The sequence below is a fragment of the Rutilus rutilus genome (assembly GCF_951802725.1).
Source record: "Rutilus rutilus genome assembly, chromosome: 2".
NCBI lineage: Eukaryota > Metazoa > Chordata > Actinopteri > Cypriniformes > Leuciscidae > Rutilus > Rutilus rutilus.
In genome coordinates this window covers 52,658,805-52,684,537 of record NC_140210.1, presented here as the reverse complement: position 1 = coordinate 52,684,537, position 25,733 = coordinate 52,658,805, and the positions used below count along the sequence as shown (strand labels likewise).

General features: G+C 40.6%; 1 protein-coding gene across 1 annotated transcript in view; it reads left to right on the top strand.

Annotated features, from left to right (window-relative positions):
- The window catches only part of LOC311283912 (sialoadhesin-like), a 112,891-nt gene that overhangs the window by 71,940 nt on the left and 15,218 nt on the right, over nucleotides 1-25,733 (top strand). Inside the window, exons 9-12 of the mRNA XM_084398682.1 lie at nucleotides 11,494-11,841; nucleotides 11,940-12,188; nucleotides 19,595-19,942; nucleotides 20,041-20,289. Of these exons, the coding sequence (XP_084254808.1) occupies nucleotides 11,494-11,841; nucleotides 11,940-12,188; nucleotides 19,595-19,942; nucleotides 20,041-20,289 (1,194 nt within the window). The remainder of the gene's footprint in view (nucleotides 1-11,493; nucleotides 11,842-11,939; nucleotides 12,189-19,594; nucleotides 19,943-20,040; nucleotides 20,290-25,733) is intronic.

Here is a 25,733-nt window from a genome sequence, read left to right as displayed (position 1 = left end):
TTAAATTTAACAGAAATAAGCCACTGTACATTTGTTGTAGGTGTTGCTATGGTAATGTCGATAACGATTTAGATTACAGCCTGGAAAGTACTGCGGAATTAAATCGATTTTACAGTGTAACTTTCGGTAATTATAGTGTACCTATAAAGTATTTACATGTAAGTGTAAGGGAACAATATGTAAAGTTTGGGGAATAAAGGGGTAACAACCAGGAGAATAATAATAAAAAAAAGTATTTTTACTGTAAGTATTATATAACTAAGGGGTACTTATTCTACTATTATGATACAACAATCTTACATTTGGGAGCAATTTAGCAAGAACATACACTGCATACCTTTTTGTAATAATGGTGTACCAATACATACTGTATAGGCTTTAAAAAAAAATAACAGGGTACATATCTATGCATTTATACAGTAATCTTTTTAACAAAAGTGCACTGAAAACTAAAACAATTGCAACTTTTGCTTAAATATTGGGGAAAGATACTCTTGTTTCATGTAGTGGTGCTTGTTACCCTCTAGTTACATATAGTTACAGGGTAAGTGTGACATTGCGGGTCGTAAATTAAAGTCGTGCTTGTTACCCACAGGGCAAGTACAATAAAAATACATACACAATCTAATATCACTGATTTGGAAACCTTTGTTTGAAAAACAACTTAATTCAAAACAGATTTACAACACTTCTTTTTTGTTTAAAACTTTTTTTTTTAAATCAACAATTCATTTCAAATGCTTAAGTCTTGATAGAAAGTAGGACGTTTTACGTTTTGACGTTTGGCTTGCTTGGCTTCTTCCTTGTGTTCCTCTTTTCTTTATTTTTTTCACAGATGAATCTGAAGAAGAAATCATGTATCTTGCTATTCTGTATTATGCATTAAAAGAAAATGCAGTACACCCAAAAATACGTCCTCAACATTTACTCATCTTTTACCCTCATGCCATGATTGCCATCCATCCAGAATCACTGAATGAGAAAACCGTAATTTTAAAGGTGCAATGTGTGATATTTCTGAGGATCTATTGACAGAAATGCAATATAAGATCCATAACTATGTTTTCAGTGGTGTATAAAGACCTTACTTAATGAACCGTTATGTTTTTATTACCTTAGAATGAGTCATTTATATGTACATAACCGCGGCCACCCCTTCTATGAAGGTCGCCATATCGTGACGTCATGTTTCTACCGTAGCCGACAGCGAACAGACAGACGCGTTTCATCACTAACTTGAATGAGAAGCAGCAGAAAAAGACGCGGCTTCCTACGTCGGCCACCGTAGCCTCTCATTCGAGTTTGAAATTTCAAGGAAAGGCCGCGAATTATTGACCGATTGCAATTCGCAAATCTCACCACTAGATGCCACTAAAAATCACACACTGCACCTTTAAGTCACCATTATGGTGATCAGTGTTTGCTTTAGTTGAGCTCTTGACCCTTAAATCGTTAACTTTTCATTAACTTAAATCATTAATGTTTTGACAATCATAATTTGATCTGAATCACTGAACTCATTTAGAGTCTAATCTCTGACTTAAATGTATATTGTTGAGTTTGAGTTTTCTAAACAGTCTAAAGAATTTCTTAAAAGTTGTTCTGATAAAACAAAATATATTTTTTTAGGCACACACAGAAGTCAAGAATCAGTGTATGAATCTCAACGATGGTGACAAACATATGTAGCAAATTAGCTCTATGAAATATTAATAATCAATAATAACTGGTTATAATTGATTATGAATATTTGGATTAGTTAATATAATTAATTAATCTGTCGTAAATTAATATTACAATCAATTAACCTATTTGTCCCGTGAACACTCAGGATTAATTGTTTATTAACTCTAAGAAATGTACATTTCCGGGGCATGGGAAATGTCTTTCTTAATTTACAGTACTACTAAGAGCAGTAGCAAAAATCTAAATGATTAGTGACTCCAGTTATGAGCTTGAGACAAGGACAGCTTTACGTGTGACATGAACAAGATTTTATTGACTAGTCTAAACACTTAAACTACTCTAACATACACACACATACATGCATACAGTTTACCAAGGGAAAGAGGGCTGAAGCAGAATACAGGAAAGCAAGAAGTTATAGCATTGTTTGAAATCATTGTTTGTCAGCAGATCTACAGCCTTGAGGCAAACCATCAGTTTAGTTCTAAAACGCCCTTCTTTAAAGGGGTAAGGATACTTAATGTATCAAATAATGAGACTAAGTTTGATACTTGCATGTCTCGCCCATTTGAATTAAAATGTCCTGATGCAATTTGTTGAGGCTCCAGTTGATCTTTGCTGATGTGGTCTTGATGAGAGAGAACCAGTGGTTTTCAGAGTATCTTTAGTGAATGGAAAGACAAGGCCGCAGCCTGGCACAAGCTTGGTGGGTCCTTAGAGGCTTCTTCTTCACGTCATCATTTCAGAAAGGGACTAAGAGAGAGCTAAAAGCTGATCAGTGACTTTAAAGCGTGAAGATGGCACAACCTCTGGAGGTCCAAGAGCCAATGAGAAGATTTCCCTTTGGAGGGAAATTTTACGACCCTTTGTGTTCTAGCAGGGCATTTGAATATGTACTTTCATTGGGTGTTTAAGAAAAGAATCTTTAAGATTCTTATAATACTAATGCATCACAAAGTTAGCAACATGTAATGTAAATTAACAAATCGGAGACGAAGATTGGATTTTTTAGAGACCAAACATGACGCACATATAATGTTGGTTAACCATAATATGCAAAGTCTGAAACATTAACCCAATTGAGTTTACAAGAATACAAACGCCACATAAAAGGGAAAATCATGAGATGGGAAAATTAGATACATGTTTACACATTTATCAAGTGGTTATATATAGAATATATATATAGGATTAACAGGGTTTTTATTTCTCTTCCTCTGCAAGAATTTAAATGAGAGTCACAGCTCTCAGGACATTCTTTTCGGTTGTAAACCCAGTCTCAGTGTGTGTCCTGTAACAAGACACTGCGTCCTGCCAGTGTGTTAGCTTCATTTGGGGAACGTTTCACAGGCCTTATTTGGGAGAGTGAGTTTGCTGGATTATTCATTAAATAAATGAATAATTTGTGTGTGTCTGATTGGTCCAGACGCTACACATAATATTCAATTAGGGAAAGGAAATTACTAAGACAATTCAGATCATAATTTATTCATACCGCAATGCATGATAGGAGCCATGAATGTGTTTTGATTGGTGGCACCCAGAATGCACTGCAACATGCTTTATTATTGTCACCATTGTTGAGATTCACAGGCTGATTATTGATGTCAGTTTGTCTAAATAAAGCAATTTTCAAAGTCTTTTTATCAGAACAATTTTTAAGAAATATTTTGGATTATATTGATAATGCTGAAAATCATTTGCTGTAGAATCACAGGCTGCTGTAATCAACAAGGTAGGCATAACTCTCTAAATTAGATTTGATATTCAGGTAAAATTATGATTATGTCAAAACATAACTAACACCACCTGATCAACTTTTGTCTTTGTTCATCTGAGAGTTACAACTCAGATACAAAAGCCAAACAAAATCTAACATTATTAGTTTAAGGGTCAAGAGCCCAACTAAAGCAAACACTGATCACCATAACGGTGTCTTAAAGAAAAATTCTCCTTTGGTGATTCTGCTTGTTAACATCTTCAATATTGGTCAATTATCACTCAATGAATCACTCTTGAGTGTTAATTTAACACTCATATTTTAACACATTAAGGCCCGGTTTCACAGACAGGGCTTAGACTAAGCCAGGATTAGACCATAGATCAATTAGGACATTTAAGTAATTTTTATAAACATGCTTAGAAAAAAACATTACCGATGTGCAAATTAAAACTAAAAAGGCACTGATATATTTTTAAGATCAGTCAGTGCAAGTTTATTTCAGTGGAAACAGCTCAGACTTACATTTTAGTCTAGGACTAGTCAAGCTCTGTCTGTGAAACCAGGGGTATGACTCTTGAGTCTGGAGCCATATAAACTCCCAGGAGAGTTCATTTAACACTGGAGTTTTTGCTGTGTACTTTTCATTCACTCTGTCAAGGGGACTATATTAGTGAACTAATGTAGGGAATAGTGAATGAGGGTTGATTTACAGTATATTCCTGTAGGCTATTTTTGTTTTCTACGGTATATTACTGTTTTAATGGAAAATGGTATGATGTTATCAGAATTTGGCCTTTTTATACAGCAAGGGTTAACAGTGTAATGCAAGCTCATGTGTTCCTAAAAGTACAGTATGTATTGGTACATCATTATTACAAAAAGGTACACAGTGTATGTTCTCGCTAAATTGCTCCCAAATGTAAGATTGTTGTATCATAGGTGTTAAGTAACAAAGTACAAATACTTCGTTACCTTACTTAAGTAGAAATTTTGGGTATCTATACTTTACTGGAGTAATTATTTTTCAGCCGACTTTTTACTTCTACTCCTTACATTTTCACGCAATTATCTGTACTTTCTACTCCTTACATTTTAAAAATAGCCTCGTTACTCCTATTTCATTTCGGCTTGTTTTCATTCCGGCTTGTCATCGTTAAAAAAAAAAGAAAAGAACATTTCCAGATAAATCGCGCCATCCGGATAGAGTGAATTTGACTGTGGTTGGAGAAGTATAAACATATATTATTCCAACGCAACACACATGCTCATGCAGAGTCAACTGGTGTGGTGTTGACGTCGCCGACGAGCACGCACTTTTAGCCAATCAGCGATCAGCAGGCAAACGCGATTTAGATCGATAAGTTGTAGCTGTATATTCAAGTGATCGCTAATGCCAAAGTGACATACAGTAGGCTAAGTTGTATCTACAGTAAAGAGTGAAATAGAGAGCAACTCTAAAAACGTCCACATGTGGTGGGAGATGACTCGATGGTGAATATAACTCTGAGAGGAGAGAGCACTGTTGAATGACTTGATTTGAAATCGAATATGGGACGATTCCTGTCCATGGTCATGTGCACACTAGCCTAACGTAACCTGACATCTGCAACTTTTACACCGTCCAGACTGCACTCGTCCCTGACAGCTGCTGAAAAAGGTTTGGATCATGAATCAGTTTTGACTGCTGAATTCTGCGTTATGTTCTGCAGTGTGTACTTCCGAGGGTTAAAGTCATCGGTAAATTCTTGATTGCCGTTTTGACAGTGTTCACCTGGACATTTTTGTCATATTTGCTAATTCTCCTTAATTATTGCCCTGCTTTGATCCGTTTTCCTGGAAAATGTATTTATTTGTATTTTATTTTATCATTGTTATTTTGTTTTAAGGAGATAAAAATGGTGCTCATCAACCTTGAATGACATGGTGATAAAATTATATCACATTATTTTGGCAGTAAAATTTTGGCAGTTTTTTTCTTGGAGTGGGCGGGTTTTGGTGAGCTTTTGGGCTGGAAATCACCGTCACAATCTGGCAACACTGTGCACCATTACAATACTTATAGGCAACTAAGTCTGTCATCATATCTTCCGCTCCATTAAACGTGTTAATGCTCAGTAGTACACAATATGGTTCTTTAATGTATTTGCATTGTACTAAAACGCGTTCATTTTCAATGGGCATATGCGTTTGAAACAGTAGCCTGCATCCCAAATTTTTCAACATTAACATTTTAATATAACATTATAGTCATTATGGCCTTTAGAAGGATGTTTTTTGGAGGAGGTGGGGTAGTGCACTATAGGCCCCTGTGGCGCGGCCTAAGCTTTTGTCCTTAATGGCATTTTTTTCCTTGCATTACTTTTACTTTTATACTTTAAGTAGTTTTGAAACCAGTACTTTTACACTTTTACTTGAGTAAAAAGCTTGAGTTGATACTTGAACTTCTACAGAAGTCTTTTTAAACCCTAGTATTTATACTTCTACCTTACATGGACTGACATTACGGTAACGCTTTAGATTACAGCCTGGAAAATACTGCATAATTAAGACGACTTTACAGCGCAACTTTCGGTAATTATAGTGTATCTATAAAGTACTTGCATGTAAGTATATGGGGAACAATATGTAAAGTTTTGGAATAATAAAGCGGTAACAACCAGGAGAATTAAAAGAATATTTATACAGTATAAATATTTTTTTTCATTATCCTGGTTGTTACCCCTTTACTACGTCAGCAACACATGCCCTAATAATACTTTTGAATGCTTTTGCATAATTATTTGTTGAAATTATGACTTGTAATCTCGTAAGTTTCCCATGTACATTATGCTATTGCTGCGGTGGTGCAAGGAGCCATTGCTTACACACTTTGAGCACTGTAACTAATTTCAGAAGCGCCTTCAGTGATCTGATCCTGGAATCAAGCCTGATTATATTGTTGATCTTGCAGTGATGTCAGTCAGAATGGCTCCTCCTCTTCCTCTGATACTTCTGCTCATGATTCTCGCATTTCACGGTGAGCTACGAGTTCATTTTAACTTTTGTCAATCATCCTATTGAACCCCCTTTCACATTTTTTGTATGAATCAAAAATATAATATTAAGCAAATTTTAGTCTTTAGTTTAGTAAAAACTAAAGTTCAGCTAAATGTTTCATTGTTTCCCCCAAACTAAAACGTACCAAGATAAAAAATAAATGTACAAGTTCTCTTACGAGAGGTCTCTCGTACTGCGTAAGTATCTTACGCTAGGGGAAAATCCCTTTTCCGCAAGATATTGAAGCCGCGTTTATCTGGTGCGTGTACTCGCACAGGCCGCGGCGAGCCTCGGCCTCGAGTGGTCTACGCCTGAGCAGCCTGCTCACAACCGGCTGGATGGATACTTTCTTCCTGGGGAGCGCTCTCCGCGCTACTAAGTCTGCTGCACAGGCCATAGGACGGAGCATGGCCTCTCTCACCGTGACTGAGAGACACCTGTGGCTAACGCTCTCTGAGATGTCTGAGTCTGAGCGCACCGCGTTCCTCGACGCCCCGCTTTCTCCTGTTGGCCTCTTCGGATCTTCCGTCAATGACTTCGTGGAAAGATTCGCTGAGGTACAGAAAGCGTCACAGGCTATGAAGCACTTCCTACTGAAGCGCTCTAGTTCTGTAGCAGGCCGTGCGAAACCGTCTGCTCAGAGCTCACAGCCTCAGCCTCCGCCCACCGCCGCCACTTCGCAGCGCCGACAGGCCCGAAGCGCGAGGCCGTGTTCTCGCTCAACTAGCCGCCGCCCCGCCCCGCGTGGGCCGCGGCCTAGGATTGCAGTAAAGCCTGAGGCCCTGAAGTCGTCCTAGCATGCCTAGGGAAACGATGGTGTTCAAGTCCCGCCGCGGCCGGACTTCCACCAAAACTCATTGCTCGTTCATTTCCAAGAAATGTGACTGTTCCAGTGTATTCTGCAGTAAACAAGCCGGTTCCACTGCCCGCTTGCCTGCACACAAATGCCGTTTTCACGGCTACCCAGATAAATCCCATAAAGAGCATATTTTCTGGTGTCCCGGCCACGGCCGATGGTGTTATGAGTGTAGACAAAATGCCTACTGCCCAGTGCTCATTCCTACACACAAGCACCGCCCGTCACACAGGGCTCGCGCACATGAAATCGACCCAGATCGATTGCGCATTAAACATAGCAAATGTGCCCACTGCCCAGTGCCCACAAACACTACGTTCTGCATGTCTCAAGGTTTCTGTAAAAACGAAACCAGCGTGCATTCGCTCTGCTCAGGCGGACAATGCTCCAGTGTTGTAAATGTGCCCGCTATCCCGCGCCCACATTCACACATAGACATGACAAGTCCTACGGGACTCGCCCAGCCCTCCCCCTCTCGGTTGACCGCCGCAGAGGAGTCGAGCGCGGGCAGTCTGCCCGCTGTAATCAGCGCGCCCCCTGCCTCGAATGTCATAAGCGTGACGCTTATGTTACAGCACACCGAAGCTCCGCATTCAACCCCTAGCCATTCATGCAGATGCCTGGGCAATGCTTCCCGGGGTTTCGGAGTGGGTGCTAGACATTATAAAGAGAGGCTATTCGCTACAGTTCTGTCGACGCCCTCACCGCTGTGCGACGCGCGTCGAATCTACGGTGAAAACAGAAGTAGCACACCTACTTCGAGCCGAAATATCGAAACTGTTGAGCAAAGGGGCTATAGAGCCTTTATCTCAAGCTCAGAGCGAAGGGGGTCTATACAGCAGATACTTCCTGGTATCGAAAAAAGACGGGGGTCTCAGACCCATACTAGATCTAAGACAGCTGAACAAAGTGCTTGCGAAGCGACAGTTCAGAATGCTCACGACCAGAAAAATCCTCGCGCAAATTCGGCGAGGAGACTGGTTTATGTCAATAGATCTGAAGGACGAGAATTTTCAAATACAGATAGCGTCACGTCACAGGCGATATTTGAGATTCGCCTTCGAGGTCCAGGCATATCAGTACACAGTCCTACCGTTTGGCTTGTCCCTAGCACCCCGTACATTTACGATGTGCATGGACGCAGCGCTCGCACCCCTCAGACTCCGGGGCATGCGAGTATTGAACTACTTGGACGATTGGCTGATTCTAGCTCAATCACGCTCGGAGCTCATAGAGCACAGGACCATTTTACTCGATCACCTCGAGAATCTCAGATTCAGAGGTCTCAGAGTCAATTGGGCGAAGAGTTCTCTGTCCCCCAGACAGATAATATCTTTTCTGGGCACAGAACTGGACTCGCTGTCTATGATAGCGCGACTGTCACCACAGCGCGCACTGGATATTCAGCGCACAGCGAGCTCTTTCCGCTGCGGCGTGTCTGTCCCGCTCAGAAAATTTCAGAGGATGCTGGGTCTCATGGCCTCAGCATCATCAGTACTTTGATGAATCAAAGCTTCACATGTGCCCGCTACAGTTCTGGCTGAAAGCGCGAGTACTGCGCAGAGCGTGGACTTCCGGTCTGCTTCGTCTCAAGGTCAATCAGAAGTGCATCACAGCTCTGAAACCTTGGAAAGCAACCGACTGGTACAGATCAGGTGTAAGCCTGGGGACTTCCTCGAGTGTGAGGGTGGTGTCTATGGACGCATCCACCTCGGGATGGGGAGCGCTGCTCGAGGGCAGACCGTTCTTCGGCCAATGGTCAGAACGGGAGAAGCTTCTGCACATAAACTGCCTGGAAATGTTGGTAGTAGAAAACGCGCTGACGCGTTTTTGTCCCCAAATAAGAGGACACCACGTCCTGGTCCGCTCGGACAACATGTCAGTGGTATCCTACATAAATCACCAGGGGGGCCTCAGGTCGCGACACCTGCACAGGCTGACAGAACGCCTCCTGGTGTGGGCTCAGTGCAACCTGCTCTCGCTGAGAGCAGCGCATGTGCCAGGGCTCCTAAATGTAGGACCAGACAGGCTGTCCAGGAACAACGTTCCGACAGGCGAGTGGTCTCTATACCCACAGACAGTCCAACTGCTGTGGAAGAAATTCAGCAGAGCGAGGGTAGACCTGTTTGCGTCTCAAGTAAACGCTCACTGTCTGGAATTTTTCTCCAAGAGCAGGGACGCGCTGGCTCATGTTTGGCCCCGCTGTCCGCTCTATGCTTTTCCCCCGTCTCTCTCCTGCCTCAGGTGATAGAACGGATCAGGGAAGAGGGATGCTCAGTGCTACTCGTAGTGCCGTTCTGGAAAAACCAACCCTGGTTCCCAGTTCTGATGCAGCTAACGAGCACTGCCCCATGGCCAGTGCCAGTGAGGAGGGACCTCCTCTCTCAGGCCGAGGGCTCGATCTGGCATCCTCACCCAGAGCTGTGGTCCCTTCATGTTTGGGCCATCAACGGGTACCCGCTGACCTCCCAAGGGGAGTGTTAGACACGATCACGCAGGCTAGAGCCCCATCTACGCGACGGCTCTACTCCTCGAAATGGTCAGTGTTCTCCAGCTGGTGCACAGCTCGTGGCATATCACCCCCAGACTGTGGGGTGACGTAGGTTCTCTCCTTCCTACAAGAGCTGTTGGATAAGGGTAGGACCCCTTCGACGCTCAAAGTTTATGTGGCGGCCATAGCAGCGTTCTCTAAAACAACGCTTGGTCAGTCAATAGGAAGGAATGATTTAGTCATCCGCTTCCTTAGAGGAGCTAGGAGACTGAATCCTCCCAGACCTCCCTCAGTCCCTGTATGGGACCTTTCTACGGTGCTGGAAGCCATGAAAGGTGACCCATTCGAGCCTATACAGACGATTGATCTTAAACACCTGTCTTTCAAGACAGTGTTTCTTCTGGCTCTCGCTTCAGTAAAGCGCATAGGGGACTTACACGCGCTCTCAGCAAGCGCGACGTGCATGGAGTTTGGGCCGAATGACTCAAGAGTTATACTCAAACCTAGGCACGGTTATGTTCCAAAATCCCTCAGCCCTACCGGTCTCTGATGAGGAAGGAGACGCAAGCTTCCTTTGCCCAGTCAGGGCATTAAGAGCATATGTGTCTCGCTCATCTGTCTTCAGACAGACGGAGCAGCTCTTTGTTTCGTTCAGCGGGCGTTCCAAGGGACTAGCCGTGTCGAAACAGAGCCTATCCAGATGGATAGTTGACGCTATAGCTCTGGCGTACACTTCCAAGGGCATGCAGTGCCCGTTGGGTGTCAGAGCGCACTCTACGAGAAGCATGGCTTCTTCGTGGGCCTGGTCAAGTGGGATTGCCTTGCAAGATATATGTATGGCGGCAGGCTGGGCCTCCCCGTGTACATTTATAAGGTTTTATAACCTAGAGGTTCCCGCCTTACAGGCCAGGCTGTTGTCGGTCTAATAAACCAGTACTGTCTGTTCTGATGCTATCGGTTCAGAATACTGTGTCCGCTGAGCGCTGCTCGCTGATCGACCATAAAATACTTATGGGCAAAATGAATAAGACCCACAATTTTCCATCAGTTCAGGCCGAACTCCGCCCTGTCTGTATGATGTAATTTCCGCCCCCCCTCTTCCCGGACTCCCTGTGAGTTCCCCTGGTGATTGTGCACTATATGAACCCAGGGCTTCCGCCCCTGGGTCTTTGGTGTTAGATCCCAGCACGCACAGCGTTTTACATTGGGTCCCCTAGCGTAAGATACTTACGCAGTAGGAGAGACCTCTCGTAAGAGAACGTACTCGGTTACTAACGTAACCTCGGTTCTCTCTAGAAGAGGGAACGAGTTCTGCGTATCTTGCTGTGCATGCACACGCTCTGGTTCGCTTCGGCGATGAAAAACCATATATCAGCTGTAATACAAAATTAAGGATAATTTTTTGGCTTCAATATCTCGCGGTAAAGGGATTTTCTCCTAGCGTTAGATACTTACACAGTACTCGTTCCCTCTTCTAGAGAGAACCGAGGTTACGTTAGTAACCGAGTACGTTATGTACTGTACATCACTAACTATTATTTCAATTGTGTTGCAATGTAAACAGTTCATGTGTTCCAGGGAAAAAATAACAGTTTAAGATTTGGAACAACATGAGTGTAATTGTAAAATATTTTGTGTGTGTGTGTGTGTGTGTGTGTGTGTGTGTGTGTGTGTAAACTATCCCTATAATCTGTGTTTCAGGGGTTTCTGATGCTGATTGGGGTGTGAGTTACAGTCCTTCACACATCTGTGCACTAAAGGACTCAACAGTGATAATGAGATGCACTTATAAATACCCTACTGGACATCAAATCATGAAAGTGTTCTGGACCAAAACACTGGTAACAGATCCTGTCGAGCCTCCAGATCTGTCTGAGGACCCTGAATACAATCAGAGGCTTCAGTATCTGGGAGATCAACAGCAGAACTGCACAGTCAGACTGAGTCATGTGACACTGAAGGATGAAGACATGTACTATTTCAGATTCATCACTGATAAACCTAGTGGAAAATGGATTGGTAAACCTGGAGTGACTCTTACTATCACAGGTGACTTTGATGAGGTTTATCTCTTCTTCTGTGCATTATGTTGAATAATAATCAGTGTATGACAGCAGCACTAGATATAATGTGTGTGTTGTGTTCAGATCTTCAGGTGGAGTTTCCTAAGAGAGTGACAGAGGGAGATTCAGTCACTCTGAGATGTAAAAGCAGCTGCGCTCTGACTGACAAAGCAACATTCATCTGGTACAGAAACTCACAGCCATTAACTGAGAGAAGAGACAGAAACAATGAACTCCTGCTGCAGTCAGTCAGAAGAGAGGATTCAGGCAGATATAGCTGTGCTGTAGACGGACACACTCACATCTCTCCTGCTGTTGAGCTCAATGTCACGTGTGAGTATGTGTATTATGTACTATAGTGTTTTATTTAACGACGTATTTTCTTTGACGATTCACCCCTACTGGTCATAAGTTTTAAATGTAAGAACTGATTTTCCTGTTAAAACAAAAGCTGAGATAAAATTCACCCTACAATAAAGCAATAACGCAATTAAACGCACCCTGGACAGAAGATCACAAAGAAAGAGCACAGGGCATTGTCTTGTCCAAACTTTCTTCTTCCTTATGTCTGCATCCCCCTCTCCCTCCTCCCTTCCTCTCCTCCTGAGTCAAGTCACTAAAAGTTCACTAAGAATGTCTATATATCACATAATTATGTATCTTGTGAATCTACTGTTTTTCCTTTTCATGTTTGGTATCATTTTAAATGTCTCAGTGCAGTGAGTAAAATGGTCTTAATTTCATTGCAGTCATTGGTATTATGAAAAAAGATTGAGAACTTAGGAGAATCCTGTTCTCCTCTTTGGGTGATGTCTGATAATGATCTGATAATTCTCCCCTCTCCCTGTAATGATAAACAGGACGGAAGCAATAGCAAGTGCAATGATGTTTTTTAACAATGGTTCACTCAGGAAACTCAGAATAGTCAGATGCATAAATGCAGAACTCAGCGTAGGCAGGCAGTCACTCCGAGAGAGAGGGTCAGACCAGGAACACAGACAGCAGGAGAGCGTGACGCAGGGACTGAGATGGACGATCCTGAGGTGACTGAAGAAGATGACGGTGAACCAGAGGTGAGAACGGGAGTGAAGCAATCCGGTATCCGGTGAACAGGAAACATGAGGAAAACAGGAACAGGCACGAACATGGGAAACTTCAACAACGATCTGACAAACATGAGATGAAAGACAGGGCATTAAATAGGCTGGTGAGATGACATGCAGCTGCCGCTGATCACTGATAATCAGCGGTAACGCCCACATAATACAATCAGCGTAACGAGACAACTCACACACCCAGAAATAAATTGTAAAGTCTTCTTCGATTTTATTAGAGAAACGGGTTTGGTGAATAGATTGTAAAACTCTGTTCCACACTCCGGAGCAGAAGGTGGCGGTAATGCACCTATTTATGTTGGTTGCCAGCCGCCGTTAAAAATCAAAAAGAAGAAGAAGAAGAACTCACACACCCAAACACACAAGACTAGAATGAGACAGTGGATCTACCAACCGTGACACTCCCCCGAAACCAGGCATTACCCCCTGGGGTACATTAATTGACCCAAAACAACTCTAAAAAATATTGATATAACCCTTTGTTCTGGTCTGGGTATTTAAGGGCAGGTGACAGAGCAGTCTTTGGGAACCTGTAACCAGGAAAACCCCCATGCAGTGCTGTGTCAGTGTTTTCTCAAGTCTTACACTTGGAACACAGACCATGTGTGTCTCTGTCAGGAATGCATTGCTTACTTTTAGAGTCATCTTTGAGTAATTGATGTCATGTATTTATTATTTCTGAATTGGCTTTTAATCACTTGTGTAATTGGCATGATACATTTTTACCTGACAAATAAATGTTACATCTTGATTTATTCTGAAATATTCTGAAGTCATTATTCATAGTACACAGCAAAATCCCCAGAGTTAAATTAACTCTGTTCAGAGAACATTTGGTCCCTCTCTACAGAGAGTTAAAATAACTCTGAATCAGAGTTAAAGTTAATGAGATACTTAAGTGATTAATTAAGTGATGATTGGGCATTGATGATGAACACCTGCTGTCAACAAGTTCTCAGCAGAGGAGGATTAAACAACTCCATAAACAGCATTACCAGCTTCACTTATTACTAACCAGACTGACTATATTTCTGTCAGACGTCTACAGAAGGTCTTATAGGCCCGGTTTCACAGACAGGGCTTAGACTAAGCCAGGATTAGACCATAGATCAATTAGGACATTTAAGTAATTTTTATAAACATGCTTAGAAAAAAACATTTACCGATGTGCATCTTAAAACTAAAAAGTTGGGGATATTCTGGATATCTAATTTGATTTTATCAATAAATTCCACTAGAAACAAACCTTGTTGTATTATTTTAATTTAATACTGTGAAGCTGCTTTGATACAATCTGTATTGTGAAAAGCGCTATACAAATATACTTGACTTGACTTGACTTGACTTAAAAAGGCACTGGTATATTTTTAAGATCAGTCAGTGCAAGTTTATTTCAGTGGAAACAGCTCAGACTTACATTTTAGTCTAGGACTAGTCTTAAGCCCTGTCTGTGAAACCAGGGGATAGAGAATTAACAGAGGTTTAGATGTTGACGATTTATTGAAAATGTATGATCACCATTATGGTGATGAGTGTTTCCTTCAGTTGGGCAGTTTGACTCTTTTTGTGAGTTTGTGGTTTTTGTAACAGTTTTTACCATAACATGTAATTTGTTGCAAAGAAAGCCAGAAGCAAAAATGGTCAGGTGATATAGTTTTCAACAACAAAAAATAGATACATGCACCTATCTCATCAGTGGTTATTTGATGATAATAGATTATATTCACCAACAATACTCTCTTGCCACAGATTGGACATTCGATTTTGTATTTTTAAAATACATAGAGGGGATTTTTTATTTAAAGACACAGACGTCATGAATCAGCATATGAATCTCAACAATGGTGACATTTTTCATGCCGCAATGCATCCTGGGAGCTGTGCGTTTTATACTATTGTGGCTCCCAGCATGCATTGCAGCATGAAGCATGTCACCATTGTTGAGATTCATATGCTGATTCTTGATGTCTGTGTCTTTAAAAAAAAAATTACCTCTATGTATTTTAAAAAACAAAATTCAGAGTCCGATCTGTGGCAAGAGAGAATTGTTAGTGAATATAATCTATTACCATCAAATAACCACTTTTGGACAGTGATGAGATAAGTGCCTTATTATACTTTTTGTTGTTGAAAACTGTATCACCTGCTCATCTTTGTTTCTGGCTTTCTTTGTAACAAATTACATGTTTTGGTAAAAACGGTTACAAAAACCACAGTCTTGTAAAAAAAAAAGCCTAGAGTCAAACTGCCCAACTAAAGGAAACACTTATCGACATAATGGTGAACAAAGATTTTCAATAAATCGTCAACATCTAAACCTGTTAATTCTCAAAAAAACCTTCTGTAGACGTATGGCACCAATTAAGTCAATCTGGTTAGTAATAAGTGAAGCTGGTAATGCTGTTTGTGGAGTTGTTTAATCCTCCTCTGCTGAGATCTTCACAGATTTAATGTCTTTTGTCTTCATTTGATTTCATCTTCTTGTGTTTCTCTTTTTCTCTGTTCTTATTGAATCTCTTTCATTCAGTGATTCTGCTTGTTGACAGCAGGTGTTCATCATTAATGCCCAATCATCACTTAATTAATCACTTAAGTATCTCATTAACTTTAACTCTGATTCAGAGTTATTTTAACTCTCTTTAGAGAGGGACCAAATGTTCTCTGAGCAGAGTTAATTTTACTCTGGGGATTTTCCTGTGTAGATTAATGTGTAGTCTGGTGTTCCCACAAATCTCTGTCCAGGATAGATCAAACCGAAGGCACTTATGAATGGAGCATGGGGCACATCATTAAACTATCACTGACTTAGCACGTTGGATCTTGCGACTATTACCAAAAATTACACCTTTTGGGAAGCATGGGCGACCGCTTAAGGGTAAAATAGTTGCACTGCATCCTCTGACTATTTCAGAACTGACTACGTTTGTGATCGTGAGTGCACATTCGCGACGTGACGTCTCAAAGCGACACCGGGTCCTTAATGAATGAATAATTAAAATATGGGATACCCAGAATAATCAAAGACCAAAATTAATTCATAATCAATATTTATGATTATTTTCCAATAAGAAACACAATCTAAATTTGATTGTCATTTGAAATTGAATTCAGATTAAGTGTAGAGCTAAAGTAATATTAAAACTAAATTCCAATAAATTAAGTGAACTTCACTGGAGCGCTGGAAAGACATACACGCATTATACCTTCGCCCAGACCATTGGACTCCATCTTTGGGCCAATGGGTAGTCTTTACATAAATAATTAAGATTTTTAAAAATGTTTTTGAAAGAAGTATCTTATGCTCACAAGGCTGCATTTATTTGATCAAAACAATAAATAACATAGTGACATTTTTAATATAGTAGCAATTTGAGCGCTGTTGAATGGATTCTTAAACACCTCTGATTGGCCATTGTGTTTAGGTGCTCTGATTGGCTACCAACGATCAACGCTTCAAAAACATGTTGTCTTCACCGAGCGCTTACACAGATACACACGGGAATGTTTGAAAGCAGGTGTCTATCAGCACATCTGTCTATCAGGGGATCCGTCTATCATTGGATATATTAGGGATCCGCTGATAGATGCCTGCTTTTAAACGCTCCTGTGTGTATCTAAGCGCTGTGTAAGATGTCTATTTAGAACATGTTTTTGAAGTGTTGATTATTGTAGCCAATCAGAGACATATGTTGAGCGTGTGAATGCAATGGCCAATCAGAGGTGTTTAAGAATCTGTTCAACAGCGCTCAAAATGCTAGAGGGAAATGCTGGTTTCGTCACATTTTTTCAATTTCAGTAACGCCTTGGTTTCGAAGTCGACACTTTTGGCAACACTAGCGGCTCTGATGTCAGGAGTCAGGACTAGTAAATGAAGACTGCTATGTGCACTCTTACATCTAACAACAAAACACCACAATCGCTTACGAGACATCCCTTATGAAAAATAAATTTATTCAAGTGTGCTATTAGTATACTTCTTTTAAACTAAAAATAAGAAAGTATACTTTCAGTCTACTTTTTATATACTTCTCAGAAATATACTTAAAATTGCACTTAAGTATACTTGACATACTGACAGAAAGGTCTAAGTATATTTGGCCTACTTGTACCTATCTTTTGACCGAGATATACTTAAAAGTATAATTAAGTATTCTAAGTATACGTGGCTTGTAGTTGTGTTTTGAAAATATTGATGTAACAAGATTCGTTGTTATAGAAAGAAGGAGGCGGGAACCGGCGAACATTCAGCAACTTTAATATCAAAAATAAAACAAATACAAAACGAAAGTAAAAGACAGCAGCCCCTCACGGACGACTGCTGTCACAATAAAACAAAGCACAAAACAAGTTCAGGCCTGTCCTCTCTCGATCTGCACTGTCGTCGCTCCTCCTTTTGTGCCTCCGCTCCTCCGTGAGAGATACGAGACCGGTGCGTCTCACATGTGTCACTCATCAGCAATCACGCCACCGGCCTCGGGCCGTTCTCCCATGGCCTTCGGCCTCGTCCTGCTCGCCACATACCCCCATTGCCCCTCGCAGGCCAGGGAGTACCCACAAGACTGTGCTCTACTCCCCCCTCTTCCCCCTCCTCCGGGGAGACCGGACACGGCAGCTGCGGTACCTGGGGGTATGGACGGACGAGGCGAGAGAAAAGGAGACGGAAACATGAGGAGCGACAGAGACGAGAGAGGAAAAATCTTGGTCTGGTTCCCATAACGCTCTGCCATCTGGTCCTCCACCAGCTGGGTGATCTTCTCTGCGGTGCCTGGCGGTGATGCTGGATAGTCCTCGGTGGACAGCTCGACACTCCTCCGCCGCCTGGTGGACGGCGACGGCGACGGCTCCTCCGGGTTCGGGCAGTCGGCAGGAGTCCCCCGTTCCCTGCTCCTCCCCATCAAGACGGATGACAACAGGCTCAGGCCTCTGGCAAACGGCGGCTACTCCTCCGCTCCCTCACGGACGACAGCCACCCCTCCAGCACCCAGGCGGCCGGCAGCGAGCTCAACCGTCCCCCCGGCAACTCACTCCAGCGCACCGCCTCGAGCGTCCATGGCGACGGAACAAGGTGTAACAGTGTAACAAGGTTCGTTGTTATGGGAAGAAGGAGGCGGGAACCAGCGAACATTCAACAATTTTAATGTCAAAAATAAAACAAATACAAAACGAAAGTAAAAGACAGCAGCCCCTCACGGACGACTGCTGTCACAATAAAACAAAGCACAACACAAGTTCAGACTTGTCCTCTCTCGATCTTCACTTTCGTCGTTCCTCCGTCAGAGATACGAGACCAGTGCGTCTCACAGGTGTCGCACTTCAGCAATCATGCCACCGGCCTCGCGGTCTCGTCCTGCTCGCCACAATTGATTTATAAAGAAAACAGATATGCTCCTAATTCTGAGTATCTGAGTTTTTGAGTAGGCTAGTCCACTGGAAGTGTACTTAGGAATTTACTTCAAATCTGTTTACTTTTACCCAGCCACTGACTGAAATTTCAGGCTATCAGTTTTTTCACTGTTATACGGTAGGGGGCACTATTTTGCATTTTCTGAAAAAGTACAGAATCTCTGTATCAAAACACAGAAGAAGAAGATGCTGAAACAAGTGATCATAGATATCATATAATAAAGGCTAGATGTCTCGCGCGCTGCTGGCCAATGGAGGTCAACGTCCGCACACGGCGGCCATCTTACCACAGGGTGCTCGCTCACTCGTAACATGGTGCATGTACTTTTAAATAACCATAACTTGCTCAATTTTCAACCGATTTTCAAACGGTTTGGTTTGTTATAAACGTCAGAGATGTAGTTATGACACTACATACATATGAATAATTATAACAATGGACTTCCATATGAAAGAATTATAGCCACGTTGATAACGTTTGTAAGAAACCAAACCGTTCGTAAATCCGTCAAGATTTCAGCGAGATAAGAGGATTTGTGTGCGTGCTGATCATTCACCTTAATTCACAGCTTCCCTATGGTAAGATGGCCGCCGGTGATGCCGGAAGTGACTCCGCCGTAAGACATCTAGCCTTTATTATATGATATCTATGCAAGTGATACCATGCGTCTCAATGTCCATGCAGTATATCCTTAACAGTTTGTGATATTAAAATAAGTATGTCATAAAGCATAGTATGTTGAAAAGAGTATGCCAGAAGTCCCTGTATGGTCTTCTATTTCTGATGGATTTTTGAAGTGTGGATCGGTGCTCACTATAACAGCTAATATTGCCCACAATCCATAGCGCTTTGGAGGAGGATCCAGTTCAGAACTACAAACTTCATTTTAACTTTTGTCAATCATCCTTTTGAACCCCCTTTCACATTTTTGTATGAATCAAAAATATAATATTAAGCAAATTTTAGTCTTTAGTTTTGTAAAAACTAAAGTTCAGCTAAATGTTTCATTGTTTCCCCCAAACTAAAACGTACCAAGATAAAAATAAATGTACAAGTTATGTACTGTACATCACTAACTATTATTTCTATTGCTTTGCAATGTAAACAGTTCATGTGTTCCAGGGAAAAAATAACAGCGTAAAGATTTGGAACAACATGAGGGTAATTGTAAAAAAAAAAATTTTTGTGTGTGTAAACTATCCCTATAATCTGTGTTTCAGGGGTTCCTGATGCTGATTGGGGTGTGAGTTACAGTCCTTCACACATCTGTGCACTAAAGGACTCAACAGTGATAATGAGCTGCACTTATACATACCCTACTGGACATCAGATCATGAAAGCGTTCTGGACCAAAACACTGGTAATAGATAATGAAGAGCCTCCAGATCTGTCTGAGGACCCTGAATACAGTCAGAGGCTTCAGTATCTGGGAGATCAACAGCAGAACTGCACAGTCAGACTGAGTCATGTGACACTGATGGATGAAGACGAGTACTATTTCAGTTTCATCACTGATAAACCTGATGGAAAATGGACTGGTGAATCAGGAGTGACTCTTACTGTCACAGGTGAGTTTGATGAGGTTTATCTCTTCTTCTGTGCATTATGTTGAATAATAATCAGTGTATGACAGCAGCACTAGATATAATGTGTGTGTTGTGTTCAGATCTTCAGGTGGAGTTTCCTAAGAGAGTGACAGAGGGAGATTCAGTCACTCTGAGATGTAAAAGCAGCTGCGCTCTGACTGACAGAGCAACATTCATCTGGTACAGAAACTCACAGCCATTAACTGAGAGAAGAGACAGAAACAATGAACTCCTGCTGCAGTCAGTCAGAAGAGAGGATTCAGGCAGATATAGCTGTGCTGTAGACGGACACACTCACATCTCTCCTGCTGTTGAGCTCAATGTCATGTGTGAGTATGTGTTTTATGTACTTCAGTGTTTTATTTAGTGATGTATTTTCTTTGATGATTCACCCCTTACTGGTCATAAGTTTTAAATGTAAGAACAGATTTTTCTGCTAAAACAAAAGTTGAGATAAAATTCACCGTACAATAAAGCAATAAAACGCACCCTGGACAGAAGATCGCAAAGAAAGAGCACAGGGCATTGTCTTGTCCAAACTTTTCTTCTTCCTTATGTCTGCATCCCCCTCTCCCTCCTCCCTTCCTCTCCTCCTGAGTCAAGTCACCAAAAGTTCACTAAGAATGTCTATATAATCACAAATGATGTATCTTGTGAATCCCCGAAAGCTGCTAGATCTGCTTATTTTTCAACCCTATTAGAAGAAAATAAACATAATCCTAGGTATTTATTTGAAACAGTGGCTAAACTAACGAAAAAGAAAGCTTCAAGCCCAGAAGTTTCCAAGCAACACAGCAGTAATGACTTTATGAACTTCTTCACTTAAGATTGATAACATCTGGGACAAAATTTTTACTATGCAACCATCTACTACAGTATCGCATCAGGGAGTGCATTTTAGTCTCCCTGAGATAAAATTTGATTCATTTATTTCTATAGGAGAGGAAGAATTTTGCAAACTCGTTAATTCATCTAAATCGACAACATGTATGTTAGACCCTATACCAACTAAGCTACTGAAAGAGATGCTCCCAGAGGTCATAGATCCTCTTCTTAATATCATTAATTCGTCTTTGTCTCTAGGATACGTACCAAAAAACCTTTAAGCTGGCTATGATTAAACCGCTCGTTAAAAAAACGCAACTTGATCCTACAGAATTAGTCATTTACAGGTCGATCTCGAATCTGCCTTTTCTGTCAAAGATATTAGAAAAAGTAGTATCCTCACAACTGTGTTCCTTTCTTGAAAGAAATGATATCTGCGAGGATTTTCAGTCCGGATTTAGACCGTACCATAGTACTGAGACTGCTCTCGTTAGTCACAAATGATATGCTCTTATCATCCGATTGTGGTTGTATCTCTCTATTAGTGTTACTTGATCTTAGTGCTGCATTTGACACCATTGACCACAACATTCTTTTAAATAGACTAGAAAACTATGTTGGCATTAGTGGAATAGCACTAGCATGGTTTAAATCATACTTATCTGACCGTTATCAGTTTGAAGCAGTAAATGAAGAGATGTCTTATCGATCACAAGTTCAGTATGGCGTACCACAGGGCTCAGTACTAGGACCGCTGCTTTTCACTCTGTACATGCTACCATTAGGAGATATCATTAGGAAACATGGAATTAGCTTTCACTGTTATGCTGACGATACTCAGCTGTATATTTCTTCAAACTTACCAATTCACAAAATTAACGGAATGCATAGCTGATATAAAAAAATTGGATGACTAGTAATTTCCTACTTCTAAATTCTGAAAAAACAGAGATTCTAATTATTGGACAAAAAACTCCCACACGTAATAATCTAGAATACTGTCTAAAGGCCATTGCACACTGAGTCCGAAATTTTCGTATGCGTTTTTTCGTGTTCGTCAGCCTTAAAATTCGTCACGCACAGAAACCTTGCACACTGAGTCCGATGCGTATTTATTAAACCTTTGCGGGAAAAAAACGCAAAAAATACAAAATGGATTCGTCAAGCAGTGAGGATGATTTTGTTGCCCTCTTTCTTCTTAAAAAGAGAAAAATAAAAAGAGGAAATATTGGGTCCATCCAATCCTGAGATTGCGCCGAGAGGAAGGAGAGTTTCACCTCCTTATCAAGGAGTTGCGAAATTATCCCGAGCAATTCAAAATTTACCTCAGAGTGTCAGTGGAACAGTTTGATTCTTTGCTAGCGATACTGGAGCCACATTGGGAAGGACTCATTACAATATGGCGTTGCGGACGGGCAGCAAGGCAGGTGCTGCAGGTGTCTGCACAGCTAAAGTCAAATACAAGTACAAGACTTATTTTAACAAGAACGTTTTTTGTTATAAAACTAGCCCCATACCCGGTGCCAGATTAAGGAAATGTTTTGGCGACGTGGCGTACAGAGGCTGTTTGTTCACCTACGCATTTGCTCTCTTGTTGATCTCGTTGCGTTGCTGCTGGTCTTGCCAAACTGACGGTACCCGGCGGCAGGTTGATTGTCTTACGTTCACTCAATGGAGTCATCAAGCAGTATATTCTAAAGTACTGAACAACGGAGAGGCCAATATACCAACTCCAGCTCGGGCGCGTTCAACATTGAGATCTTACCGTCCATATCACAGGCTGATCGGCTACATGATGATTACGCTTCTACTGGCAGGTGATGTCCATTCTAATCCGGGACCAGTTTGCGAAGGAAAGTCGCTGTTGTCGGATATACCGGAGTTTGCAAACGTTGCTGAACTACATCAAGAAAGCAACAATATACCTGTAAGTTCAAACGTATCCCTGCAAAACGCAATATTTAATCCGAGTGACTGTACACATAAAGAACTTTTTAATAGAATGGCGGTTAAAAGGAAGTTTGAACTCTTTCAACCAGTAAATCAGACTAAAGCCTTGTGGGACAAACGACTCAAACCTAAAGGATTGCTTGGTGGACATTTGAATTTCAGAAGCATTGTGTCAAAAACTGAGCAACTTGAAGGTTTGCTGATAGACTCTAATTTAGATTTTCTTTTTATCTCAGAGTCATGGTTAACTGAATCATCACCAAGGACTGTTTTTGCTATACCTGGGTACCAAATTTTTAGGAAAGACAGAAAATTAGGGAGAGGAGGTGGAGTTCTTTTGTATGTTCGAAATCACTTTAAATGTGTAGAAGTGCATCCTAATTCCTCACAAGAACTTGAAAGCATTACTGTCTCTATTGTATTGTCCCCTCATATGTCTTTTATTGTTACAGGTATATACCGACCCCCAAATTCTAATAATATTTTTTATGACAAACTAAAATCCTTATTAAAGGAAATTGGTACTAAGACTGAACTAATTGTATTAGGTGATTTTAACATAAACTGGACTGAGAAAGCAAGCAGGAAAAAACTTAAAAGTATATCAGATCAGTTTAATCTTGCTCAAATGATTCAAGGCCCAACTAGGATTACTCAATCATCACAAACACAAATAGATCTTATTTTTAGTAATAAGCCTGAGAGAATTACAAAATATTTTAATTTGATAACTGGTATGTCAGATCATAATCTGACCTTAATTGTTAGAAAATTGACAAAACAAAGATTCTTTTATAGACAAGAGGGTAAAAGTTATTTTAATGTTATACCTAAAACCTTAGTCGGTCCATTTGAGGATAAATTAAAGCACTTGGACTGGAATGATGTTCTGCAGTCTGATGATATAGAAAAGGCATCTAATATTATGATGACCAGAGTTAGTGAGACTAAAAATGAGTTTTGCAAAAAAATCTTACATCCACGTAAAAAATATAATCTGCCATGGTTAAATGAGAATCTTTGGAAGTTAATGAAGCAAAGAGATTTAGCATTGAAGGCAACTCTTAAATCCGGACTACCACATGATAGGAGAAAATTCCAAGAATTACGAAATAAAGTAGTAAAAGATCTAAGGCAGGCTAAAGCTGATTACTTTATTAAATTAATCAATGACTCTAAGGGAAATAGTAAAGTGATTTGGGAAAATATTAATAGCATTACAAAGAAGGAGCGTAAATCTGTTCAAAATTGGGTAATAAACGAACAATCAAAAGTGATAGAAGATAAAGGAGAAATAGCTACAATCTTTAATTCATTCTTTGTAGACTCAGTACAGTGTCTAGCCAGAAATTTTGGTCTAAGACCAAGAGTACTTACATCAGCTAATAATGATTTCCCTGTTTTCACAATCAAAAATGTCTCAGAATATACAGTAATGAAAACACTTGATTGTTTGAAAGGGACCAAGTCTAAGGATGTTTTTGATTTTGATGCAAAATTCTTGAAAAATTATAACTTAATACTATCTAAGCCTTTAACTCATTTGATAAATTTGTCAATAACAAAATCCTATTTTCCTTCATCCTGGAAGGCTGCAGTAGTGACTCCAATTTTAAAAACAGGTGATAGAACTCTTATATCAAATTATAGACCCATTAGTATACTTCCAATAGTTTCTAAAATTACAGAAAAGGTTGTTTATGATCAGCTAGTCTCTCATTTAAATGAAGGTGAATTTACCTTGCACCCGATGCAGTTTGGCTTCCGAAAGCATCACTCGACAGAAACAGCAAATTGTTTTTTTGTGGAACGAATCAAAAGTCTACTTGATAAAGGCGGTGTCGTTGGAGCTGTGTTTTTATATTTTAAGAAGGCATTTGATACCGTTAATCACAACGTTTTATTATCGAAACTTTCTAAATTTAATTTATCTGTTAATACCATGACCTGGATGGAATCCTATTTGAATAACAGAAAACAATGTACAAGAGTGGGTGATAAGTGTTCCTCGTTTGCAAACTGTATTTCAGGGGTCCCTCAAGGGTCTATTTTAGGACCTCTTTTATTTTGTATATATATAAATGACCTCCCTCAAACATGTCCAGATGTTAACATCCAAATGTATGCTGATGACACTGTGATTTTTACCCATGCAAGATCTAAAGAACACGCTGCAGCCAAACTGACAGCTTCGATGAGTAAGGTGTCGGATTGGCTGGCAAATTCATGTTTGACCCTAAATCTAAGTAAAACAGTTTGCATGTATTTTAGAGCGAGGATTAATAATTCAGTTAATCCTGATATTTTAATTAACGGTGAAGTCATTACATCTGTGACACATGTTAAATATTTAGGCATCATAATTTACACAAATTTGACCTTCAAAAAACAAGTTAGTAAGGTCATCAAGACTGTTAAATTTAATCTAAACAATTTTAAGAGTATTAGACATAATTTGTCACTGTCTGCTGCAAAACTTTTTGTACACACAATGATCTTTCCCCATTTGTCTTACTGTATAACAACCTGGTCAAAGGCAGGAGCGACTACGCTCAAGCCTATGTATTCACTTTATAAACAAATTTTAAAAGTATTAGACAAAAAACCTAAGGATTATCATCATTGTAATATTCTGAAAAAATATAATCTTCTCAATTTTGATAATTTCTTATTTTATTCGGATGTATGTCTAATGTTTAAAGTTATTCATGATCTTGCACCCCCTCCTCTTAGAGGATGCATAGTTTTATCTGGCAGTGGCAGTGCCAGTAGAACTAGAGCATCAACTAGGGGTGATTTGGTACCGCATTTTAGAAAGACAACCTTTGGTCAATCCGTCTTCTCTGTCAAAGTAGTGGAGAAGTGGAATTCAATACCCACAAATATTAGAAACTCAGGAAGTTTTGCAGTATTTAAAGCCAGCCTCAAAATTTGGCTAAAATCAGCACAAGAGTGTCACCACTAATGATTGCATTGTATTTTCTGTATTTGGTGTATA